General features: G+C 52.4%; 1 protein-coding gene across 1 annotated transcript; it reads left to right on the top strand.

The window, feature by feature from the left end:
- Nucleotides 1-929: 929 nt before the first annotated feature.
- Atp8b2 (ATPase phospholipid transporting 8B2) lies at nucleotides 930-24,500 on the top strand. The gene is given in 29 exon segments (XM_057793248.1): nucleotides 930-1,092; nucleotides 3,033-3,100; nucleotides 5,096-5,154; nucleotides 5,476-5,589; nucleotides 5,709-5,807; nucleotides 5,931-5,992; nucleotides 6,092-6,164; nucleotides 7,638-7,708; nucleotides 7,926-8,005; nucleotides 9,978-10,136; nucleotides 10,279-10,367; nucleotides 11,579-11,775; nucleotides 14,565-14,773; nucleotides 15,552-15,595; nucleotides 16,044-16,209; nucleotides 16,355-16,543; nucleotides 16,684-16,799; nucleotides 17,868-18,032; nucleotides 18,110-18,221; nucleotides 18,348-18,453; nucleotides 18,568-18,712; nucleotides 18,943-19,126; nucleotides 19,305-19,415; nucleotides 19,418-19,527; nucleotides 20,316-20,399; nucleotides 20,669-20,914; nucleotides 21,000-21,138; nucleotides 22,409-22,539; nucleotides 22,780-24,500. Coding segments are annotated over 28 exon segments (3,570 nt in total). The 5' UTR covers nucleotides 930-1,092; nucleotides 3,033-3,069; the 3' UTR covers nucleotides 23,059-24,500.
- The last annotated feature ends 729 nt before the right edge of the window (nucleotides 24,501-25,229 follow it).

Here is a 25,229-nt window from a genome sequence, read left to right as displayed (position 1 = left end):
AGATCATACTGGCCTTGACTTCACACTCCCTGTAGGAGTACTGCATGTGACCCAACAAGAATGATTTTTTTTTTTTAATCAAACAAAAAACCAAACTCAACAAGAGCAATTTAAGCACTAGTCGGGAGTGATGGAGGACTCAGATCTCTGAGACGTCCAGGCCTGGCAGAGATACAGAGTGGGACCCCGTCTCAAAATAACAACAACACAAAACACACCAAAACCACTTAAAGTTCTGCGGTACTACGGATTGAATTCAAGGCCTGGGCAAGTGCTCTTCCTCGGAGCTGTCTGTCTTCTGGCTGCCAGTCCAGACAATCTCGGCCAGACAAGGGCGCCTCCCCTGTACTCCAAAGACCGCTTAGAGGTGTGTGTGTGTGTGTGTGTGTGTGTGTGTGTGTGAGAGAGAGAGAGAGAGAGAGAGAGAGAGAGAGAGAGAGAGAGAGAGAGAGAGAGAGAGAGAGAGAGAGAGAAACTGTTCTTAGAAAGGTGTGCTCGCGCGCACATCACCCAAGGGGCGTGGTAAGGGCAGAGCCATCTTCCCAGCGACTGACAACCAGGCAGAGAAACTGAGGCACAAAGCAACACCCAGGCAATGCGGGGCTGTGCCACTTAAGGAGGTGAAAGGCCAGGAGACGAGCCAGGGCGAGGAGGGAAGCGCGCTAAGGGGCTCCTTCACCGCCTCTCCCGCGTCAGGCTCCTCCCCGCAGATGTTCTCTGGCTGAGACAGCAGCATTCTCTCAGTCTCAGGCTTCCAAAATAAAGAAACAGCATCCCGGCGCTCTCCAGCCTCGCCGAACGCCTGCGTGTCCGGGGCTGGAGCGTGGGACCCTCCCCTCCGCACCAAAATGGCGCACGCCGCGCCCCTCACTCCCCAAAGCCCCTCCCGCCCCCCGCCCGCGGCCGCCGCCGTCACTTCCGCCCCGCGGCCGAAACTGACACAAAGTAGCGGGCCGGGGCCCGGGTGGGGAGAAGCCGGGCCGCCGCTGGGGGGCGGGAGCCTGCGGGCAGCGGAGCCGAGCGCCCCCGCCCCAGCCCCCGGCATGGGCTGGACGGGGCCGCCGGGCGGAGCGCAGAGCGCCGCGCGCTGAGGTGAGGCGCCCGCCGCGGGCCGGGGGTGTGGACCTGGAGGGCCGCGGGGCCACGGGGAGCGGCTGGGGAGAAGGCTTCTCCAGGATGGAGAGAGCCGGTCGCTGTGCGCAGCCTGGGAAGATGGGGCGCGCCGAGAGTTGGGGTGCGAGGAGTTACCCTGGTCCCAGCCTTTAGGTGCCCGGAGAGGGAGTTTGGGGACGATCGGATTTGTCCCGCGAAGGTGGAGGGCTCTGTGCCCCAGGAAAACCAAGGGTGCCGGGGGTGTTCGCGTTGGCAGCTCAGAGCTGTGCAGTGGGTTCTGGATACTGTCCTTGGCAGCGAAGGAAAGTGGCCCCTGGCGTTCTTGTTTTCTCCTGCCTCGCCGACCTGCCAGCTTCCTCGGGAGAGACTCTTGGTTGGGAAGGAACGGAGGCCAGATTCAGAGGAGGAGCCCTTTTCCTTAGTGGAGCGTTGCCTCCTTCCCAGGGCTGGCTATTTTTATCCCAGATGTGGCTGCAGAGGGGGCTGGGGTAGGGTGACGGGGCAAGGCGACGTGGCTGATGGGCCTACCCGGTTTAGAAAACCCAGGATATCCTGAGAGGGAGACCCTGTTGCCAGTGATTTCTGTTACTGTGTTTGTCCCCTTCGAGGATTGAGGCCAAACTTGTTTTCAGTCCGTCTCCCCAGGGTCTTAGAGGTAAAAGAACTTTCCTGACCCGTGTCCAGTCTTGACTCTTGATGGTCAGCTAGTTCTACTGTTAACTCTTCCAAAGGAGGAAGACTCAGATCTTAGGTCTAACGAGGCTTGGTAGCCTCCCACCGGGGTGGGGCTAGGTAGGAGCCAGTAATGCCCACCCTGCATCCTCTCCTTTAACCTCTGGCTTCGCTCCCCACCCTCCCATGACTCATGTCTCTATTGGGTGGAGACCCTTGGCTGGGGCCCTGGAAGAGGCCTTGGCATCACCGAAATGCGATTGAGGTTTCCTTCCCGAGCCAAGGGGACAGCACCGTTGCTTGCCACGGTCGTGGAGAGTCAGGAGTGGAAAGGACATACGCCTTTCGGGATTGTCTGCTCTGAGGTCAAGGAGGGAGTGTGTGTTAGTGAAGGGAGAATTGGTGTGGGTGACTGGGCTGGGACCAGAGTCAGTAATTATAGAGATTGGGTAGACAGGCAATTAGTAGCTCTTGGGGCTGAAAGGAGGGGAAGGTTTTCCATCTAAAGGAAGGGTTTCCTTGGCCAGGACTTGCACCTTTTTAGGAGAAAGTTCATGAAAGGGTGGAAGGAAGCAGAGGCCTCCTGAGCCTGTGTCTAGTGTCACACTGGCTGGCCTAGACCTGGGGTGGGAGAGAGAGCGGACTCTTCAGCAGGCTTGGGAAGACCTCTCTGATGGCCCCGATCGCTAGGAAGTGGTTTGGGGACTGTCTGCAGGAAGTGGTGGCCATGCCTCTGATACAAACCCCTCTGGGGAGGAGGTGATAATGGGAGTCCCAGTAATGAGAGTGGGGGCGGGGAAATTATGAACTTTCTAGAAGGGTGGGACGTGCCCACCCTGTTTCCTGATGCTCTGCCAGGTGTTTCCTGGCTCATGTTATCTCCACCCAACCTGCTGGGACAATTCTGTTTTCTAGTACAGGCCATATTCATCTCAACCGGGAGGGCACATGGGACATCCATTGTTCCTGAGGGGGATACCTTGAGGGCTGCGTGGCATTTGTCAATATCTGGTCTCTTCTAGGCCCCTCTCTGTAGGTTTTGGTTTCTATTAATTCTGAGTTTCCTCATGTTATCCAGGACAGAGGGAAGAACACCCCCCCACACACACACTCAGGTATCCGTATCAGCAGGTAGAGGAGAGTTTTAGTGGGGTTGGAGGCTGTGGGGGAGGCAGTGCCGTAGGTAGAATAAATTCCAGAAGGGAATGCAGAATTCTCGACCACGCGTGTCTGTTGCTTTCTTGCAGGGTCTCCCATGGGATTGCTGGAACCTTGCTGGGTGAGATGGCACTGTGTGCAAAAAAGCGCCCCCCAGGTAAGAGCAGCAAGGAGTGGGTCTCTGTGACCATGATCAAAGTGGCTGTCATTATGACTTAGGGAGCCAAGGGAAGAGGGATTGCTAGTAAGGTTCTGAAGGGGGCGCGGTTAAGGCTGCCAGGCATGGGGGGGTAGCCTGAGAAACCAATTCCTCCTTTCATCCTTGGCTGGAACTCAGCCGTGAGTGAGAAGCACCTGCAGATTCTACTCTTTGGTCTGGGCTCTTGGGCTCTGGCCTCCTTTGCCTACCCACCGGAGTCCTCCTCAGTTTCCCGCGGAAGGAGGGGGGTGTGGGATGAAAGCCGTTGCCCTGGACAACGCAGGCGGTTCTCTCGCCCGCATTGGCTGGGGGAGGGGGCGGGGCCGCGCACTGGCTTTCGCCTACGCGGCACTGGCAGACTTCAGCTCTGCAGTGGGAGCAGGTGGGGCGGAGCCTGGGGCGTGGGCACCGTTCCGGCCACCCAAAGCTCCACCTCCCGCCTCTGTCCTGGGATTCAGGAGTGGAGCTCCTGCAGAGCTGGTGGTCCCAGGCGCAGGTGGCCGCGAGGATGGTTTGGGCTGCTGCGGGTGGCATGCGCGCCCAGCGGCCGGGGCTCCCCTCTGCGTGGCCGCAGCTCTTGCGCCTTCCCGGGGGACCGCCTATGCCCCATAAGCGCCGCTGAGGCCAACGACAGACAGTGCGCCTTCTTAAAACGGGATCATGACGGTCCCCAAGGAGATGCCTGAGAAGTGGGCCCGGACCGGGGCGCCTCCATCTTGGAGTCAGAAGAAGCCCTCTTGGGGGACAGGTAAAGGGAGGCAGTGTCTGGCAGCTCTCACATCCGTGATTTCCCTCTTCTGACCTCCGCATTCCCTTGTCCTCGGCCTCCCTTCCTCCGTTGGCCCTTTGGGATCCTCCTTCTTCCTTTGCATGGCCTTTGGCGATTAGAGTCTCAGTAGAAAGGGGACCCTCTGAGAGAAGTTTCTGGTTTTCAAATGACTCGTTTGTCTGGTGATTCTGTGGCCTGGGGTTTGCTGTTGCATTGTGCTTGTTGGGGGAAGAGGTCTGGAATATTACCTTGGATTCTCGGTCAGATAGATACAGGGTGGCAGGCTGACTACTCCCTTTTAGGTCTGAGGAGGGAACCCCACATAGGACATCAATTTCTTGGCCTGAAATTGGCACCCGCAGCCTGGGTCTTCAGGGTTTCGGTTAGGTGTAACTAAATAAGGGTCGGTAACAGTGACCTTTCCTTTTAAGAAAAATATCTGAAAATGGTTGAGAAAGATCGCAGTTGCCTCTCATCTTCTCTGTTCTGCTCAGTCTGCATGACCCACATCTCTGACACACACACCCCCACACTTGAAGATGCGCTTGGCAATAGGATGATGTCATTGTCCACCAGTCAGAAACTGCTTACGGTGACATGTGACAAGAGGCTCCTTTAGAGATACTGCACGTGGGCCTGGGATGCTGCCGCAGAGCAGTTCCAGGGCACTGTGACCCTCTGTCTTGGCCCCACCCACCGTGCTCCTCCCCTGCTTTAGGTGAGGATAGTGCCAGGAGTAGGTTTGCAGTAGTCTCCACACGGTAGGGAACTTCCCCAGCCCCACACCTTGACCATGATGATGGATATGTTATGAACAAGAGCAGAGGGACCTGGGGATGCACGTGGCGGTGGGGGGGCACACACACACACACGACTCGACTGAGTTCTCTGAGTGGAAGGCCTTGGCAGTTGGCAGGAACAGAGACTTGTCCTGCACTGTGATGATAGCACAAGGAGGCTGAGGAGGACCGCGGCCAGCCTGCATGCCACAGTGAGACTTTGTCTCTAGAGGGGAAGTGGGGGAGCAGCATGCAGCTGTTGACAAACTGTGGACTAGAGCAAAGAGTCTAGTGATACCAAAGCTGTATTCTGGGGAGAGAAGCGTCTCTCAGTGGAACCCTCACAAAGGTTGAGACGGCCTGACATCGTTCGCGCCTTCTGACCGCAGCCTTGTTCCGTTGCAGAAGAAGAGCGGAGGGCGCGGGCTAATGACCGAGAATACAATGAGAAGTTCCAGTACGCGGTAAGTGCTCCCTCTTCTAGAGCTGGGCAAGAAGAGTATAGGGAGCTGAAGCCGAGGGAAGGGGACTTGGGCGAGGCAGGGAAACGGCTTTGGCCAGTTTCCATCTGCTGGGCTAAAGTTTCCAGCTCTCGCTGAAGCAAAATACATTGGCCTGGAGAGACTTTTCCTTTCCTCCTCCTCTTCCCTGTGCCACACCTGGGGTGTTGGCAGGGGAGTGTGTGCAGAAGGTTTGGGAAGTACAAAGAAAGAAGAGGCAGCCCCAGCCTGACTAGGTTGGGATGAAGGGTGCCACCCTCATTTTCTCCCCTTCTACTGCCATAGAGTAACTGCATCAAGACCTCCAAGTACAACATCCTCACCTTCCTGCCTGTCAACCTCTTTGAGCAGTTCCAGGAGGTTGCCAACACCTACTTCCTGTTCCTTCTCATTTTGCAGGTAAGTGACCTGTCTTACATCTTCTGTCACTCACAAAACTGAGTTAAGCCAAAGAAGAGCTGGGATCAGGGGAAGAACCCCTGGACAGGGACTTCAGCACAGCGCGCCTCTCTTTTCAGTTGATCCCCCAGATCTCCTCCCTGTCCTGGTTCACCACCATTGTGCCTTTGGTTCTCGTCCTCACCATCACGGCTGTTAAAGACGCCACTGATGACTATGTGAGTTGTCACCCCCACCCCAGCTGCCTTTAGGGAGAGTTCCCAGGATGCTCCGAGCTCCTCTGATCTAGTTCCAGGTGGGGGGAGAGGGAAGGTGTCTCACTTTTCTCAGTTCTCTTCTAGTTCCGCCACAAGAGTGATAACCAGGTGAATAACCGGCATTCTCAGGTGCTGATCAATGGCGTGTGAGTGGCTGTTGGCGCCCAGGGCTCCGGGGAGGAAGGAGGTTTCCATGGAAACCTTGGTAGTGACTGATGGCCTCTGCTGTCTTCTCTTTGCTGTAGCCTCCAGCGGGAGCAATGGATGAATGTCTGTGTTGGTGACATTATCAAGCTAGAGAATAACCAGTTCGTGGCGGTAAGAGCCCGGGTGCCTTTTCAGTCTGCAGGGTTGTTTGTACTCTTTGGTTGAAGGGGACAATTCCTTCCTGGTTTTCTTTTTTTTTTTTTTTTTCATTTTTTTTTTATTCTTTTTTAATTAAAATTTCCAACTGCTCCCCGTTTCCCATTTCCCTCCCCCTCCTCCCACATATTGCCCCCTCCCCCCGCTCCCCTCCCCCTATGCCCACTCCTCTTCTTCTCCCCCCAGTCCATTCCCCCTCCCTCTTGATACTGAAGAGCAGTCCAAATTCCCTGCCCTACAGGAAGACCAAGGTCCTCCCACTTCTATCTAGGTCCAGGAAGGTGAGCATCCAAACAGGCTAAGCTCCCACAAAGCCAGTTCATGTATTAGGATCGAAACCTAGTGCCATTGTCCTTGGCTTCTCATCAGCCTTCATTGTCCGCCATGTTCAGAGAGTCCAGTTTCATCCCATGCTTATTCAGTCCCAGTCCAGCTGGCCTTGGAGAGCTCCCAATAGATCAGTTCCACTGTCACAGTGGGTGGGTGCACGCCTCGTGGTCCTGATTTCCTTGCTCATGTTCTCCCTCCTTCTGCTCCTCATTTGGACCTTAAGAGCTCAGACCGTTGCTCCAAATTGGGTCTCTGTCTCTCTCTCGATCCATCGCCAGATGAAAGTTCCCGTGCCATTCTCCTTGGCCTCTCGTCAGCTCTCATTGTCCGCCACATTCAGAGAGTCCGGTTTTATCCCATGTTTTTTCAGTAGCAGTCCAGCTGGCCTTGGTGAGCTCCCAATAAATCGGCCCCACTGTCTCAGTGGTTGGGTGCACCCCTCATGGTCCTGACTTCCTTGTTCATGTTCTCTCTCCTTCTGCTCCTCATTATAACCTTGGGAGCTCAGTCCGGTGCTCCAGTGTGGGTCTCTGTATCTATCTCCATCCATCGCTAGATGAAGGTTCTATGGCGATATGCAAGATATTCATCAGTATGATTATAGGATAGGTTCATTTCAGGTTCCCTATCCTCAGGTGCCCCAATGAACTAACTGGGGACATTGCCCTGGGCATCTGGTAGCCATTCCAAGTTCAAGTCTCTTGCCAACCCTTAGGTGGCTCCCTTAACTAAGGTATGAGTTTCCCTGCTCCCCTATCCCACCTTCCTTTATCCCCAATCACCCCGCTGGTTTTCTTAACACTCATGGAAAGAGATTTTCCAGATGGTGGCTTCTGGGCCGTGTTAACATGCTCAGATTAGTTTTTCATGCTTTTTGAATTAAAAACAAAAGGATACACCTCTATGCCAGTCACAATGGGCATGGTCCTTTAATCCCAGGGCAGAGGCAAAGGCAGAGACAAGGCCAGCCTGGTTTGCATAATGAATTTCAGACCAAACAGGATTGTATACAATGAGAGACACTGGGGTGATTGCTGCTAAGAGCCCACAGAGGGCAGAGGTTTGCGCGTGTGAGTTCTCATCAGGCTTTCTGTGTAGGCGGACCTCCTCCTCCTTTCCAGCAGCGAGCCCCATGGGCTGTGCTACATAGAGACGGCAGAACTGGACGGGTGAGTGGCATGCTTGCGGTCAGCATCCTTTCTCCTTGAGCCCTTGTTTGAAGGCGGTTCCCAGGCCAGGGCTCTGTACCTTTCAGAAAACTGAGGAGTAAGAAAGGCTCTGAATACGTCAGAGTTTTCTAGGCCAAGACATTTAGGATCAGGTGCCCACGGATTGATTCCAGCTTCTGGAGAGGCCAGGACTCAAGGGTATTTATTGTTCTTCCAGAGAGACCAACATGAAAGTGCGCCAGGCAATTCCAATCACTTCAGAGCTGGGGGACATCAGTAAGCTGGCCAAGTTTGATGGTGAGTAGTCCTGGAGCAACTTTGGAAGGAGATGGTGGGCTGGGGTTGGAGTCCATTATTGTATCTTCTGGATTCTGGTTGGCACAAGTCTCTGGACGTTTTCTAGAAGATCATGTCTGGAATGCCAGGTAGTACCCTGAACTTTTGAACTGATGGTTATTTCAAGTGAGCTTCATGACTGATGGCATGCTGAGAGAAATTCAGCACATTCCTTTTACTTATCAGCCAAGAACAGTGCTTTTCTTATAACCAGTCAGCCTGTGCAGATGTGCATGAGAAGTCCATGTTCTCACTCCTCTCCAGCTCTGCCTCCTCATAGCCGTATTAGCTGACAGTTTACTTACATGTGTAACCCTAAGAACTGTGGTCTTACTAAAATCTCTACAACATGCCTGCTTGCCTGTTAAATACATGTGTTTGATATATAATAGTCTTACTAAGACCTGGCTGGCCTGGACCTCCTTCTGTAGACCAGGCTGACTTGGAACTCAGAGATCCGCCTGCCTCTGCCCTCGGGGTGCTGGCACTGTAGCTGTTGCACCACCGTGCCTGGCCATCGCATAAGGAATCTGCCCTGTCCTCTTTAGTGACGTGGTGCTCGTAGATTGGCACTGTTCGGCCATTTAGTCTTTTGTTCCAGTGATGCTTAAGGATAAGAACAAAGTGTTGTGACCTGCTCTGTATGTGGAATAGTCTCAGCTTTGTGGTTTGGGGAGCCAAGGAAATGCATCAGTTGTCAGAGTCCTTACTGTATAAGCCTGAGGCCCCGAGCTCAGATGCCCAGTACTCACAATAAAAGCCAGGCGTAGCAGCACAGCTGCAGTCCCACGCCAGGAGCTCCTTAGGGTTTGTGACATCTAGGCTGGCCAATCGGTGAGCTCCAGGTTCAGTAAGGGAGAGACCCTGCCCCAGAAAACAGGGTAGAGGCTGGTGAGGTGGCTCAGTGGGTGATTTGCTGCCAGGCTTACCTACTTGAGTTGAATTGCTGGGAAGAAAGCTCTGAATCCTGCAGTGGACTCTGACCTCCCATGTGCACCATGGTACATATGTGTCCACACATGCTTGTCCACACATATGCTCACACATATGAATAAGTAATAGGAAGGAGTAAAGTGGGAGTGGTGGAGGAAGAGACCCTGTATGGACGTTGGCTCCATGTGCATGTGGGTGGCGCATGCCGACATCACACACACACACACACACACACACACACACACATTTCTGGATCTAAGTGTATATACTTTTTTTTCTGTGCTGCTAGGGATGAACCCAGGACCTAGGCAATGGTCTTCCACTGAGCTATGTCCCTGGCATGAATATGTATATTTTTAATGTTAGTTCATGCCACCCTATTATTTTTCCCTATGTTGTGGAGGTGACCTTGAACTCCTGATTGCCTTTCCCACCCTCTAGAGTTCTGGATTACAGGTAGGCACTACCACACCCGGTTTATGTGGTGTTAAGTAAGTTCTGCAAGCAGTATGTCAATAGCTCATGTCTTTAGAGGCCACACACACACACACACAGCTACTTTTTCTATTAAAACGTTTTTTTGTGTGTGAGAAGGTCTCAGTATAGAGCCCTGTGGCCTAGAATTCTATGTAGATCAAGTTATCCTCAAACCCAAGAGATCCACCTGCCTCTGTCTCCCCAGTGCTAGGATTAAAAGTGTGCACCACAATTGTATTATTTAAGATTCATGAGTGTGTGTGAGTGTGTGTGGGTGTGTGCGCACGTGCACGCATGTGTGCGCATGTGTGCCAGGTGTGCAGATGCCTAAAGAGGCCGGAGGGAGTATCAGATCCCCTGGATCTAGATTTATAGGAGGTACCGAAGGATGCTGGGAAACACACTCTGGTCCTCTGAAAGAACAGGAAGTGTTCTTTAAGCCTCTCCCAGCCCCTCACTACCTTTTCTGTTCCCTTATCGTATGACTGGACTCTGAGCAGTGGCACTTTTGTCTCGAGTCCAGGTGAAGTAATCTGTGAACCTCCCAACAACAAGCTGGACAAATTCAGTGGGACATTGTACTGGAAGGAAAATAAGTTCCCCCTGAGCAACCAGAATATGCTGCTGCGCGGCTGTGTGCTGAGAAACACCGAGTGGTGCTTCGGGCTGGTCATCTTTGCAGGTGAGCCTCCTGGCGTCCCTCGGGATGTGGCTGGTAGCACACATGAGTCGCTCCTATGGAGGTACGGCCCTTCCCGCCTAGTGCTTCTGCTCCGATGGCTCCGCGTGCCACTGTGTTTATTTGACTTCCCATTATTTCCAAGGCCCTGACACCAAGCTGATGCAGAACAGTGGCAGGACAAAGTTCAAGAGAACGAGTATCGACCGCCTGATGAACACGCTGGTCCTCTGGGTGAGTTTCCCAGAGGTTCTCCCCATAGCCCCTTCTGCCCCCTTGGTTTTTTCTAGGCAGCAGCCAGGCTTGGCTTCTCAGGGGCGGTGTTTGTTTCAGATGCCTTTCAGACTTGGAAGATGTTGTTTTAAAAGTCTTAGGAACACTTAAAGAGAGCTAAGCTAAGCCACCCTCTGTGGCTTGGTTATGATGGCATCTGGATACGCATGGGACCTCTTAGCCCTTGCTGGGGACAAGGAGGCCTTCATGGAGATGGAGTCAGAGTTAAAAGAAAACTTCCATGGGGAAGATGGTTAGCAGGCTTCTAAGAATGCAGGCTCTCAAGAGGAAGTCTCTGTGCTTGCTTTGGCAGTCCCTGGGCTCTCCTGTCTGTCCAGAATTGGGTTTCCAGGCCAGGCGGTGGTGGCGCACGCCTTTAATCCCAGCACTTGGGAGGCAGAGGCAGGCGGATCTCTGTGAGCTCGAGACCAGCTTGGTCTACAAGAGCTAGTTCCAGGACAAGCTCCAAAGCCACAGAGAAACCCTGTCTCGAAAAACAAAAAAACAAAAACAAAAAAAAACAAAACAGAATTGGGTTTACTTCTTGGGCTTTCCCTCCCCATTTTGTGCCTCTCCTTCCAGTTGCCTGCTTCCAAAACGCCATCTTGGGAAACCTGAGGACAGCAGTTGAGTTGCCCCTCTTAGCTTTAAAGGTTTCCAGAAACCCAGGCTGAAGTCTGGCTAATTCCTCCTACAAAGGCTCTTCTCGCCCCCTGGTGGCCGCTGACCTGGATGATCCCTGCTTTTCAGAGTCAGAACATAGGCGCAATTTTGGAAGTACTTGTTGGACACCAGACAGTGGACTCCATTGTTCCCTCCCTGTCTCTGTCTCACTCAGATAAAGTCTTGCTCGGTAGCCTAGACTCCCCTTGAACTCTCGATCTTCCTAAACCAGGCCTGCTGGCGTACACCCGAAATCTCAGAATTTGAGGACCTCAAATTGCCACCGATTTGAAGCCAGCCTTGTCTCAAAGCAAAAACGAGATTGGCTAGCATGCACAAGGCTCTGGGTTTAATTCCCAAGAAGGGAAAAAGGCATTCTATACAATAAATCTGTAGAGTATGTGTTGGCCTTGTGTGCGCTAGCACAGGCAATAGATTTTTAATTGTGTCAGAAGTAGCTACCCCAGTTCTCAGTCCTGGCCTTATCTGTGCTTTTAATTCCTTCTCAGATTTTTGGGTTCCTGGTCTGCATGGGAGTGATCCTGGCCATCGGCAATGCCATCTGGGAGCACGAAGTTGGGACACGTTTCCAGGTCTACCTGCCCTGGGATGAGGCGGTGGACAGTGCCTTCTTCTCTGGCTTCCTCTCCTTCTGGTCCTACATCATCATCCTCAACACCGTTGTGCCCATCTCACTCTATGTCAGGTGTGTGTTCTCTGCCCGTGGCTCTCCGTCTCTCTGTCTGTCAGGTGTGTGTTCTCTGCCCGTGGCTCTCTGTCTCTCTGTCTGTCAGGTGTGTGTTCTTTGCCCGTGGCTCTCCGTCTCTCTGTCAGATGTGTGTTCTCTGCCCGTGGCTCTCCGTCTCTCTGTCAGGTGTGTGTTCTCTGCCCGTGGCTCTCTGTCTCTCTGTCTGTTAGGTGTGTGTTCTCTGCCCGTGGCTCTCCCGTCTCCCTGTCAGGTATGTGTTCTCTGCCCGTGGCTCTCTGTCTCTCTGTATGTCAGGTGTGTGTTCTCTGCCTGTGGCTCTCTCCAGGAGCTCAGGGGCTTCCTTGCCAACTTCTCCAGGAAGGTCAAATCCTTGACAAGGAATATGGGGTCCTTTCTATACTGTGGCCATTTAATGTTACCTGTTTATTTTTTTCTCAAAGTTTCCTGGCTTTGGATTATAGTGGGGGTAGAAATTATATTGATTTATTCAGCACTACATGCTATTGCATGCCTATTCTGGGAAATAAGCACAAAGATGAACAAAAAAATTGATCTCCTTCCCTTGTATACTTAAATATGATAGAGGAGGAAAGTCCTAAACATGTCACAGAATAGAAGCTGTTCTCCTATGAGTCCTCTGTGGGTCGCTGGGGCTGCTAAGCTGGGTGGGTCTTCTCTGCCCTCAGAGTAGCAGGTTGGCTCACCCGGGATTAGAACCTGAGGTAGCTGCAGGCACCAGTTCTTGAGGGCAGGGAGACATAGCTCTGAGCAGTCAGGCATACATCTCAGACACGGAGATGACTGTGGGAGGGTTGGGTGGGTGGAGGCTGGGGAGCAGAAGGGAAGAGGCTAGAAACGAGGGTGTACAAATGAGAATCTGGGGTGTTAGGAGCAGTTGGGAGCTGTAGGGAAGAGGCTGGAAACGAGGGTATACAGCCGAGAAGCTGGGGTGTTAGGAGCTGTAGGGGAGGGGTCTGGAAACAAGGGTATATATCTGAGAAGCTGGGATGTTAGGAGCAGTTAGGAGCTGTAGGGGAGGGGTCTGGAAACAAGTTTCGACTGGATTGATTGGTGAGGGTCTTCAACCTTTGTCTGGGGACCTTTAGGAATGGGTTTTGGAAACCTGAAGGCTGTGATGGAAGTCTTCAGGAGTGCCGTAGCAGTCGCTGGCTGGCTGTGGTGAGCAGCAGGAGTAGGACGTGGAAAGGAAGGAGAGTGTTAGACAGAGGCCAGTGAGGACAGAGGAAGGAGAGGGTGGTGGCGGCTGAAGAGGAATCTCTCCTACAGGGCCTTGCATTTGTGATAAGGGAGCCTGTGATCTTTTGTATTCAAATCAGTCACTATGTATCCCCTGCCCGTTTACAGCTGGCAGTCCTTCTGCCTCAGCCTCTCTAGTGCTGGGGGCGCGGGTCTGTATGCCACACCAGGCTTGGCCTATGCGTTTTTAAGGAGGTGTTTATCCAGTTGCTCAGAATTCTTCCTAGCTTTCATTTCACTTAACAAAAATGCCCACACTTCTCAGCTCTGCTCCCCAACCCAAATCCTAGTGATGCCAACTGTGAGAAGATGCAGGGCATCTGAGAGTCTAGGTTGACCGCTGCCTACTTAGCCACGGGACCTCAGGCTCTCCCAGTCCCCTAGGGCCTCACTTGCTGTCTGTTTTCCTTTCCCACGTGGTACCTGTGTCTCTTTTTTCATAAGGGTGTTTTGGTAGAAGACACTGGATTGGAAAATAGATATAAAAGGTTAGGTTACTGTGTCAGTCTGGCCTGGCGCCTCGTGCCTCATTCACAGCACATGGGAAAGCTGAAGCAGGAAGACCACCACAAGTTTGCGGTCAGCCTTGGCTTCAGAACGCCCCCACTCCATTGCACACCCCACCCCCCCAAAAATATAAAAAACAAAACCAACCACAACAGCACCAAATCCCTTTGCAAGTATTGGTTATTTCCCTAACGCCGTCTTGATCACTTTACTTCTTTGCTGATATTTAGATGTTTTGCTTAGGCCCTCATTTTGTTTTCCCACTTTGTGCTGTGCTGAGCCTGTTTTTGGTAGCTGCCTGGGATAGCCTTGACCACATTCCTACTTATCTCACTTTTCTGCCCAGTAGCAGGATCCTGATAGGAGCCTCAGTCACGTTGAAGGAAAGTTCCAGATGTGTGGCCCACTGTTGGCCACCTGGGACCAAACACAGGGCTCTTTTCTGGGAATGTGAACAGCCCGGATCATAAAAGTAATGATTAGCTGAAAGTCCCTCGCGCTTGTGACGTGCCATCACTGCCCACGTTTCTAGATTCTGCTCTGCAGCGCGACAGTGGAGCCCTGCTTGTGCTGGGCAGTGAGGGATGACGGGACTGGGAGCCTCTGGTCCTGTGCGTGCACAGCACCCTCACGCTCTCTCTCTTCTCTCTCCCTTCCCTCTTGCACTTTCTCTTATTTTTCTCTGCATGGTTTCTGTGTTTAGTTCTGAGGTAAGAACTGGCCAAGTACCCTGTGTCCGGTCCCTCTTCCTTCTCTGCCTGTGCTGTCTGTCCTGCCTGCCCGGAGCCTGTGCCCCTTTCTGTGTGGAGAGCATCAGGAGGGTCGGGTTGGAAATTTCCTTTGTCAGTGGTCCATGGTCAGTTCCACCTGCAGGCTTCCCTACCCCTCCCATCCAGGTTCCCTGCCCGGGTATCTTCTTCATTCCTTTTCCTCCCAGGCCAGCACCTGCAGCTAAGGCCCAGTGAGTGGGGTATTTCCTTCCCTTCCTGCTTCCCAGGCCTCACCTCCTGTCCCCTATGCAGTGTGGAAGTCATTCGTTTGGGCCACAGCTACTTCATCAACTGGGACAAGAAGATGTTCTGCATGAAGAAGCGGACGCCTGCAGAGGCCCGTACCACCACTCTGAATGAAGAGCTGGGCCAGGTGGAGTACATCTTCTCTGATAAGACGGGCACCCTCACCCAGAACATCATGGTGTTCAACAAGTGCTCCATCAATGGCCACAGCTATGGTAAAGCGGCACCATCACTCCTGACACTGGGTTTGACGTCTTTGGTGTTGGGAACGAGGGACCTTGAAAGGGTGTACCTGTACCCTGTGCCCGGATTATACTGAGAATCCCTTTCTTGCCCTCCCTTGAGCCCTTGTACTAATCTTGGGGCTTGCACCAGGGGAATGCCTTGGTTATTTGAAATGAGCCCCAAGACACTGGCCGCTGGGCATTCTGGCCAGGGTGGACCTACCTTGGCTGCCCAAAGGAATACAGACTCCACTGTTGCTTCAAGGGGCCCTTGTGAATCTCTGGACTGTAACTGCAGTCCTCCTGGTATGGGCCTGTCATAGTGGCCTTGAGGCTGAGCTGATGGAATGGTGGGGGGCAGGGTGTTTGCAGGTGTGAGACCCTGCAGTAGCTGGTTTTTGTATTAACCTAGACCTTGTTGCTAGGGTATAAGGCTTTATCTGCTTTCTGGGATTGGAAGGTGCCAGGCACCTCAATAGACCTGGAGTGTTGTAGGGTCAGGTAGAGAGTTGAGAGTTGGAGCTGCCTTTGTGGGGAGAGCTACTGAGAGGTGGTTGGGATGAGCATGGTGAGCAGGGGGCCCTACGACCCTTGTGGCCAGGTTCCTGGATTCTGGGATCCTGGGAACTGCAGGATGCGGGCCGTGGCATCTACAGGATGAGTAGGCCTGAGGGTCCTACAGACCATGGGATCTGCACTCGAGGCTTCCCCATGCTGCTCTGGAGCCGTCCAGTGCTGATGTGCTTTTCCTTCTTTTGGGCATGTGCAGGTGACGTGTTTGATGTCTTGGGACACAAAGCTGAACTGGGAGAGGTAAGATCCAGTCTCTGAATATTCTTTCAGCCAGTTAGATACAGTCTGGGCATCTGGCTAGCAATAACAGGCATAGATGGGAGCAGTGTGCTCTCTGGACAGGAAATGGAAGACACTGGGGAAGCAGATGTTTAGAGGAAAACTGGAAGCAGTGTGGGAATTGCTAGATGAGGCATGGTGCACACCCATAATCTCAGCACTCGCGAGGCTGAGTAGGAGGATCACAAGTTTGAAGCCAGCCTGGCTTGTATAGAGAATTCCAGGCCATCCCAGGCTCCATAATGAGACCCTGTTTCACAGAAAAGGGAAAAATAAAAGTAAAGGCCAGCTAGACTTTGGAGGCCCAAGGCAGCCGGGATCTTGGCTCTTTGGCTGAGAGGTGGGTAGGTAGGACAGTGACTTCCCTGGGGGTCGCCTGGCAGCTCACCAGGCTTCCTGCCTGTTCCAGAGACCAGCGCCTGTTGACTTCTCCTTTAATCCTCTGGCTGACAAGACATTCTTGTTTTGGGACCCAAGCCTCTTGGAGGCTGTCAAAATGGGGGACCCCCACACACATGAGTTCTTCCGTCTCCTTTCCCTGTGTCACACCGTCATGTCAGAAGAAAAGGACGAAGGTGAGCTGAGGGACGGCTCAGCCTCGGGCACAGCCCATTCATGCTCCTGGGCTGCTGCTCTGCCGTGCTGCTCTGTGGGCTTCCTGGGCAAGGTAGGTGGTTGGGACCATGGCCACTTTCTGCACATGCTCCTTTTCCCCACCAGGAGAGCTGTACTACAAAGCTCAGTCCCCGGATGAGGGGGCTCTGGTCACCGCAGCCAGGAACTTTGGTTTTGTGTTCCGTTCCCGTACCCCTAAAACAATCACTGTCCATGAGCTTGGTACAGCCATCACCTACCAACTTCTGGCCATACTGGACTTCAACAACATTCGCAAGCGGATGTCAGTCATAGGTGAGGCCAGTACTAGGGAGCTGAGGAGACTTGGGGCAGCAGGCAGGCCTGGGTGGGGAAGGCGCTGGAGGGCTCGTGATGATACATTTAGTTTGGATTTTGTCTGAATTTTTGGCACTCTTCTCCCTTGTGTTTCACAGTGCGAAATCCAGAGGGTAAGATTCGACTCTACTGCAAAGGGGCTGACACAATCCTGCTAGACAGACTCCACCCCTGCTCGCAGGAGCTGCTCAGCAGCACCACTGACCACCTGAATGTAGGTGTGATAGCCTGCGCTTCCTCAGTTCTCAGCACTGGGAGGTGGCCAGGGCATGCTCTCCTTATTTATTTAAAATGATTTATTTATTTTTATTTTATATGCTGTGGTGTTTTTTTTTTTTTTGTGTGTGTGTGTGTATTCCTATCTGTGTGAGGTGTTGGATCCCCCAGAACTGGAGTTACAGACAGTTGTAGGCTGCCATGTGGGGGCTGGGAATTGAACCCAGGTCCTCTGGAAGAGCAGCAAGTGCTCTTAACTGCTTAACTATCTAGCCAACCCCAGATAGATAGTTTGTTGTCCTTTTTTAAAAAAATATGTGTGTGTGTGTGTGTGTGTATACATACACACACGTGTTTAGTGCATATATGTATATATTTTGTAGTTGTTGTATGTGCTCATGTCACAGTGTACATGTGGAGGTCAAAGAACAACTGGAAGGAATTGGTTCTTTTTACCATGTGGACTCTGGGGATTAAGCTCATATCTTCAAGCTTGATAGCAAGCACCCTTATTTGCTGAGCCATCTCAGCAGCCCACAATGTTCGTTTGTGTGTCCTTCCTTCCTTTCTTCCTTCTTTCTTTCTCCTTTCCTTTTCCTCCTCCTCCCTTTCTTTCTCCTCCTCCTCCTCCTTTTTGTTTGTTTTGAGACAGGGTTTCTCTGTGTAACAGTCCTGGCTATCCTGGAATATCAGCCAGGCCTGGTATTGCATCATGCCTATGATTCCAGTATTTGGCACATAGAATCAGGACGAGGAGTTTGGGGCTAGCCTGACTTACATGAGACTTTGTCTTAACAAACCAACCAGGAAGATCATTAAAATGGCTCATGAGATTGAGGCATTTGTGGCCAACCCTAGACACAAGTCTGGTCCCAGAACCCATATGGTGGGAGGAGATGGCTCCCTTCCTTGACCTCTGCACATGCACACAAATAACAAAGTCATGTTAAACATTGTCTAAAATCCAACTGAAGATATCTAAGCTGTCTGTTGAGGTTTGAGTTGCAGTTCTTTTGCTGTGTTTTCTAGAATTCCTTTCATTTGATTCCCCCAACTCTTGGTCTAGGAATATGCAGGGGACGGACTGAGGACGCTGCTGCTGGCCTACAAAGACCTGGATGAAGAATACTATGAGGGGTGGGCCAGGAGACGCCTCCAGGCCACCCTGGCCCATGACAGCCGAGAGGACAGGCTGGCCAGCGTCTATGAAGAGGTTGAGAGTGACCTGATGGTATGAACAGGACAGGCAGGGTGATGCAAGACAATGTGGAGCACAGCTCTCTTCAGGTGCCCTTGTGGTATTTTCAGCTGCTGGGTGCCACGGCCATTGAAGACAAGCTTCAGCAGGGAGTTCCAGAGACGATTGCCCTCCTGACTCTGGCCAACATTAAGATTTGGGTGCTCACTGGAGATAAGCAAGGTGAGAATTGGTAGCAGATGGGCACAGTGGTGCTGTCGTGCCCTTGTGTGGAGCTGGGCCCCCAGGTGGAAAGCATGCGGTCCCTGGTAGTCACCTGACCGCGCACCTTTGTTTTTTTCTCGGCAGAGACAGCTGTGAACATTGGCTACTCATGTAAGATGCTGACTGATGACATGACAGAGGTGTTCATAGTCACGGGCCACACTGTTCTGGAGGTGCGAGAGGAACTCAGGTAAACACAGGGCTGGGAACACAGATGCCCTGAACGTGCCCGGGGACTGGCAGGCTTTAGTTTCCTCTCTGCCACTGTCGTGGAGCCCCCACAGTTTCATCCCTGCCTTCACAGGAAAGCCCGGGAGAAGATGGTGGACTCATCCCACACTGTGGGCAATGGCTTCACCTACCAGGGGAAACTCTCTTCTTCAAAGCTCACTTCTGTCCTGGAGGCTGTTGCTGGGGAGTATGCCCTGGTCATCAATGGGCACAGCCTGGTAAGACTTCCATCTCTAGCTTGGAGCAGGCTGTCAGACAGGAGAATGCTCAGACCTTGTTGACTGCTTGCCCACAACTCCTCTGTTCCCTCTTCAGAGAGGACGACACTGGCTATGCCCTCTCTCAGTATGGTCTTGCAGTCTTATCTTGCTCACAGCTTCCCTTGACTTGAGGGGTGGGGGTGGAATCATCAGTGACCAGAAGAGCTGAGGTATCCCCCGTGTTTCAGGCCCACGCCTTGGAGGCTGACATGGAGCTAGAATTTCTGGAAACAGCATGTGCCTGCAAAGCGGTCATCTGCTGCCGGGTGACACCCTTGCAGAAGGCACAGGTGGTGGAGCTGGTTAAGAAGTACAAGAAGGCTGTGACACTTGCCATTGGGGACGGGGCCAATGATGTCAGCATGATTAAAAGTGAGTGTGGGCTGTGCGGTGTGCAGGCTGGGCAGGAGGGCTGCAGTGTCCTTAGGAAGAGTTGGGGGCAGTGAGGGGCAGGGCTACTATAGCTAGGAGGGAGGACTGAGGGGTGGGGTCTGTAACTAGTGGGGTCTGAAGTTTATGGTCATTCTTCATGTCATCTTTGTCTCTGCAGCTGCTCACATTGGTGTGGGCATCAGCGGGCAGGAAGGGATCCAGGCCGTCCTGGCTTCAGATTATTCATTTTCCCAGTTCAAGTTCCTGCAGCGCCTCCTGCTGGTGCATGGCGCTGGTCCTACTTGCGCATGTGCAAATTCCTCTGCTATTTCTTCTACAAGAATTTTGCATTCACCATGGTCCACTTCTGGTTTGGCTTCTTCTGTGGCTTCTCAGCTCAGGTAGAAAGTGTTTCTAGAACTCTCTGCTGCATATCTAGGCTGGGGAGAGGCCAGTGCTTGTGCCGTCTTGAAGGCTTGAGTTCGGATCCCCAGAATCTCTGTAGAAGCCGCAGCGTAGGTCACTGTGCCTATAGGACGTGGGAGCTGGAGGTGATGGGATCTCTAGAAGCTTGTGGGCCAGCTAACTTGGCTTGCACAGTGGCAGAGACTGTGTCTCAAACAAGCCAGAAAGCTGAGGACCGAGACACATGGTTGTTCTCTGATCTTCAGGCTCACCGTGGCACACATGTTCCCAGACAGGCACACTTACATCTCTCTTACACACATGATAAATAAACTCCTAGGAGCAGATACTACATCTCTCCTGTTAACTGACCTCATGGTTAGTACATACAGTCAATAAATGTTTGTTTTTCTTTTCCTTCTTTCCTTTTTTTTGGGGGGCCATGGTTTCATGTAACACAGGGTGACCCTCTTATTTACTATGTAGCACTGGTTGATCTTGAATTCTGAATCTGGGCATGGTGTGCACACTTACAATCCAAACACTCAGTAGGTGGAGACAGAAGGATTGAAAGTTTGAAGTCATTTTTGGCTACATAGTGAGTTCAATGTCAAGGTGAACCCTGTCTTAAATAGTTAACCTAAGAAGACAATGTTCATTGGGAGAGTCAAGATCTTAGGACCTGGGGAAGTTGTTAGGGCTGCTTGATGGTGTGGAGCTGTGTTTCTGTGCCCGATTCCTAGAGGAGGTTGGTTGCCCACTGTCTTGCCCTTGTCTCTTCCAGACTGTGTATGACCAGTATTTCATCACCCTGTACAACATTGTGTACACGTCACTCCCAGTGCTGGCCATGGGGGTCTTTGACCAGGTATGGGGGCGTCACTATTCAGACTGGAGGGGAGGTTGTCTGACATAGCAGGTGTGGGACAATGGCCCACGGCCAGTGCACACTTCCACTTGGGGAGGGTGTTGGATTCTTTATTCTTTCAGTTGTGGCTAGAACCTGTAATTCTCCTGGGTTGCTGAACACTGATAGGGAGAATCTGGCTTGAGCCTGAATCTGTTATCTAAGAGACTAGGAAGCCAGGGCTAGCATCTGTCCTTGACTGGAGAACATCACTGTGGCATCCCTCACAGGATGTCCCTGAGCAGCGAAGCATGGAGTACCCGAAGCTGTACGAGCCAGGCCAGTTGAATCTCCTGTTCAACAAGCGAGAGTTCTTCATCTGCATCGCCCAGGGCATCTACACCTCTGTGCTCATGTTCTTCATCCCCTACGGGGTGTTTGCGGAGGCCACACGGGACGATGGCACCCAGCTGGCAGACTACCAGTCTTTTGCGGTCACTGTGGCCACATCACTGGTCATTGTGGTCAGTGTGCAGGTATGAGGCCATCCCTCAGCACTCCGTCTCTGTTTCTGACGGGTAGGGTTGGGGGTCCTCCTACCTGCGCTGCTCCTTTCCGCAGATCGGGCTGGACACGGGCTACTGGACAGCCATCAACCACTTCTTCATCTGGGGCAGCCTCGCTGTTTACTTTGCCATCCTCTTCGCCATGCACAGCGATGGGCTCTTTGACATGTTTCCGAACCAGTTCCGGTTCGTGGGTGAGTACCTGAGCATCCTCTTCAGTCAGTTCTGGGAGCAGCAGGGTAGACAGCACTTGCCATACTTCAGTGCCAGGTATCTTGCAAGGTACAATGTATTACCAAGGGTGATTGACCCAGGCCCTGCTACCAAGGAGCGTCTACGTCCGTGAGAGTGCTGAGCAGCCCTTGCCTGACTATGACCTCTAAGGAAGGTGTGGCGGGCTTCATGGTTAGAGAGTGGGAGCCAGTGGGGGTGGCCAGGCAGAGCCCTGTAGAGGAAACTGCTGCTAGTGAGCTGGGAGCTCAGGGTCCTTGACCTAGGGTGGGGCAAGAAGCCTAGGGAAGCAGAAGGAGAAGGAAAGGCCCCTGAATGGCAGGCTCCAAGTGTGCCTTGCACTGCCTTGCCTGAGTCTTCATTTCCTTAGAGCGAGGAGACCACGGTGGCAAAGGTCACTTTCTTTTTGTTATTTGTTTTGATCTTTCCAAAAGATCCCTTTAGGAAATATGTAGGCTAGCACAGGCCTCCAGTTCCAGCCCAAGAGGTGGAGGTCAGAGGGCCAGGAGTTCAAGGCCCTTTTCTATACTGCATAACAAGAATAGCCTGAACTACACAAAGTCCTGTCTCTAAAAGGAAAAGGGTGTGTGTGTGTATAGAAAAGAGGCGTCTAGGTTTGAGGATAGAACTCAACAGAATGCTTGCCTAAAGTGCACAAAGGCCTTGTTCCGTCGGAGGGTTTGAGCAGGAACTACGCAGGCCAAGGCTTGTTTTTAGAGTCACTGCCTTACCGTATTCGGATAATAAAGTAGAGGCAGGCACACAGGAGAAACAGATCAGTTAGGCCCTCCACCAGCAATCTCAGTAGGACAGGTGGGATCCTGGAATTCAGTGATTGTGGGAGTCTTTGGATATCTAGAAAATGAAGCCAGCAGGTTAGATTGTGAGTGTGAGAGCCAGAGAGGCGTGAGCTGGGTGGTGTGGTTTCAGCCCAGGTGGGTGGCAGTGCTTACCTAGCTGGAAAAAGCACAGAACAGATTTGGGGTGGAGGAGGAGACTGTCTATTACTTATGCCCTATTAGCCTAGAGATAGCTTCACTGAGGTGGTTGAGGAAACAGGGCTGGTATTTGGGGAGAGCTAGAGACCAGAGACAGACGTAGAGATAAGCCCAGAAAGAAAGGAGAAGTCAAAGGTGGCTTGGGCTTTGAGGTTGAGGACATGGAACCATCAGAAATAGCAATGGGGGAAGTGAGAAGATCTCCTCTGTCAACTTCGTGACTCCTGTCCCCCAGGGAATGCCCAGAACACCCTGGCCCAGCCCACCGTGTGGCTCACCATCGTGCTCACCACGGCTGTCTGCATCATGCCTGTGGTTGCCTTCCGTTTCCTCAGGCTTAGCCTGAAGCCTGATCTCTCCGACACGGTGAGAAGCCTGGCAAAGCTGGCCGTAGACTTGGGGGGCAGCTGCAGCGTGACATAAAAGCCTCCCCTGCTTGGGTGCTCTAGAGCTGTGTCTGGGCTGCGGGACGCTGGGGGCTCATGCTGCACATAGCTACGGAAGTTCCTGTGATGACCCGCCATGGTACTCTGGGTCCCTGTACATGGCGCTGCCTGCTGTTGTGAGCAGACACTGAAGGATTCCCCTTCCCGGTGCCCTCCTCAGGTCCGCTACACACAGCTGGTAAGGAAGAAACAGAAGGCTCAGCACCGCTGCATGCGGCGAGTGGGCCGCACGGGCTCCCGGCGCTCCGGCTATGCCTTCTCACACCAGGAAGGTTTTGGGGAGCTCATTATGTCTGGCAAGAACATGCGGCTCAGCTCGCTGGCCCTCTCCAGCTTTAGCACACGCTCCAGCTCCAGCTGGATCGAGAGCCTGCGCAGGAAGAAGAGTGATGGTGCCAACAGCCCCAGTGCAGGGGCTGAGAAGCCCCTCAAGGGCTAAAGACCTGGACTGGGACCCCTTGTGCCCGGAACCAGAGCTCGCGGGCCAGCGTCGGGGAAACTGCTGGTCCTCCCTCCCAGCAGCCTGCCTCCTCTGCCTGGTGGACTGCCCTGCAGATCTCAGCAGTTTATGGAAGGAGAGGGAGTGGGCCCCAGGGGCAGACCAGGACTTTGGGCCTTGGACAGGGGCCACAATGAGGGACCAGCCGTGGAACCAAAAACCATGAAAACTGAGATTGGGTCTACCCCTGTCCTGCTTGGAGTCCACAGGGAGACTATAATCTCCATATTTTTTTACTCCTACTCCCCAGAGGGGCCCTAGTGCCCTGTTCCTGAATTACACAAGAATGTATCATGCCGGGAAGCCAGAGACCTGCTGGGGCCTCCAAGCCCCTCACATCATCGTGTGTCCTCTTGGTTTGTGTTTGTGTTGTTTGACTTTGTCTTTTTTATTTGGTAAGTGGAGGAGGCCTTCATGTGACTTTATGTTATGGTTAGTGTCTCAACTCTTCTGGGAAGAGGAGACGGGCGCACACTGGGATTCCCTACCTGGTGGAGTGGCTTGGGAGGGGCTGCATCTCATGGGTCACCTTTAGGGTACTGTTGTCCTTATGGGTACAGGAGCTACCAGGTAGGGAAGAACTGTCAGGCAGGGGGTGTTGGGAGAATGGAAGGAAGAGTTGTCCTGGCTCCTGCCTCCCCAGGGCACTTGTGAGTTCTTGGATTACCTAAACCCTGTTGGGGGGGGGGGAAGTGTCCTCAGAGTCCAGGTCGAGTCCCCAGTTCCTTAGCCACTTCCCACTTCCCTCCCTCCTTCCTTTGCTCTCTTCTCCTCTCCTCTCTGGTGCTGTTTCTTCCTACCCTGAGGTAGGACTGAGAAGGAAGCTGGCCTCTGCTGCTTTGTCCCAGGAACCTAGGACCCTGCCCTTCTTGAGCAGTTGCTACCTTGTCTGTTCCCAGAAGAGCCCTTATTTGCTAGCAGCAGAGTAAGGGGGAGGAATGGTGTGGAGCTGGGCATACAGGAATCTAAATGTTCCCTGTAGGAGCCCAAAGGAGCTAGAGGGAGGTTGTGGTGGGGAGAAGAAAGGGGAAGGCTTGACAGGGAAATCCCTTTTGGCCACACAGTTTACAAGCCCAGTATCATGTCTGTTTGTGTGTCTCTTAAGGGGAAAGTCTGATTTTTATACCAAAGAGGAAATGAATTTTTTTTGTATTTTGTTTGTCTATATTATATAAATACATATATATATATAGATAGCTATATATATTATTATTTTTGGTTCTCTCTCGTTTTTTCAGGGAGGGAGGAAAGTACCATGTTGCATTGAGTGCATTGAGCTGTAATTAAGGAACATTCTGTATAATTTATGACATTTCTATAATTGCAAAAATTATATCATTTTATGGATATAAAAGAAAAATGCCTTTTTATAAAAGTCCAATTTCTGAGATGTGGGTAATTTGTCTCTCTCTTTTTTTTTTTTTTTTTTTTTGATGTTTGCATAAGACGGTAAAAAAACGCCCAGGCAGAAAGTCTGCAGTGGGATTTTGTGGGTGGTCTGGGTGGAGGCTGAGTGTGGAGGGCAGCTGTACACACTGCTTCGTGACTTTCAGCAGGACTGTGGGCAGTGCCGAAACAGTGCACGTGGACTTTGTGTTCAGCTAGTGGCCACGTGATGCTTCGGACCTTGACTTACTGCCGTCATAAGCAGAGACCAACTTAGTCCACGTCCCTGGCAGACACAGCAGACGCACATGCAGATCAGGGTGTGTGGAAAATGCCTAGGAAGCATTGTAAGGTCTAATTTCCAGTTCCAGGGATGACTGAACCTAGGGTCTGAGCATGGTAAAGAGATTAAAAGTTGTGTGTGTGTGTGACGTACCCATGAGTGCAGGGCCTGAGGAGGACAGGTGTTGCGTCTTATGGGGATCTTACACGTGGATGTGAGCCTCCCCATGGGGGTGCTAAGAACCACCGAGCCATCTCTCCAGCCCCTGGCTCTTGATTCTCCCTGCCCACTCATCCTCCATATTCCCTGAGGCTTAGAGGGAGGTGATCGTCTGTCACTTCCCCTTGGTACTTTGACTAGTTAGGAGTTTCTGTATTAACCACCACCTTAAAGAAACAACAGCAGTGCTGCCCGTCCCTAGGCTGGCCTCCAGCGTAGCTAC

The sequence above is a fragment of the Chionomys nivalis genome, chromosome 18, assembly GCF_950005125.1.
Source record: "Chionomys nivalis chromosome 18, mChiNiv1.1, whole genome shotgun sequence".
NCBI classification, from domain to species: domain Eukaryota; kingdom Metazoa; phylum Chordata; class Mammalia; order Rodentia; family Cricetidae; genus Chionomys; species Chionomys nivalis.
This window is presented reverse-complemented; position numbering and strand designations above follow the sequence as displayed.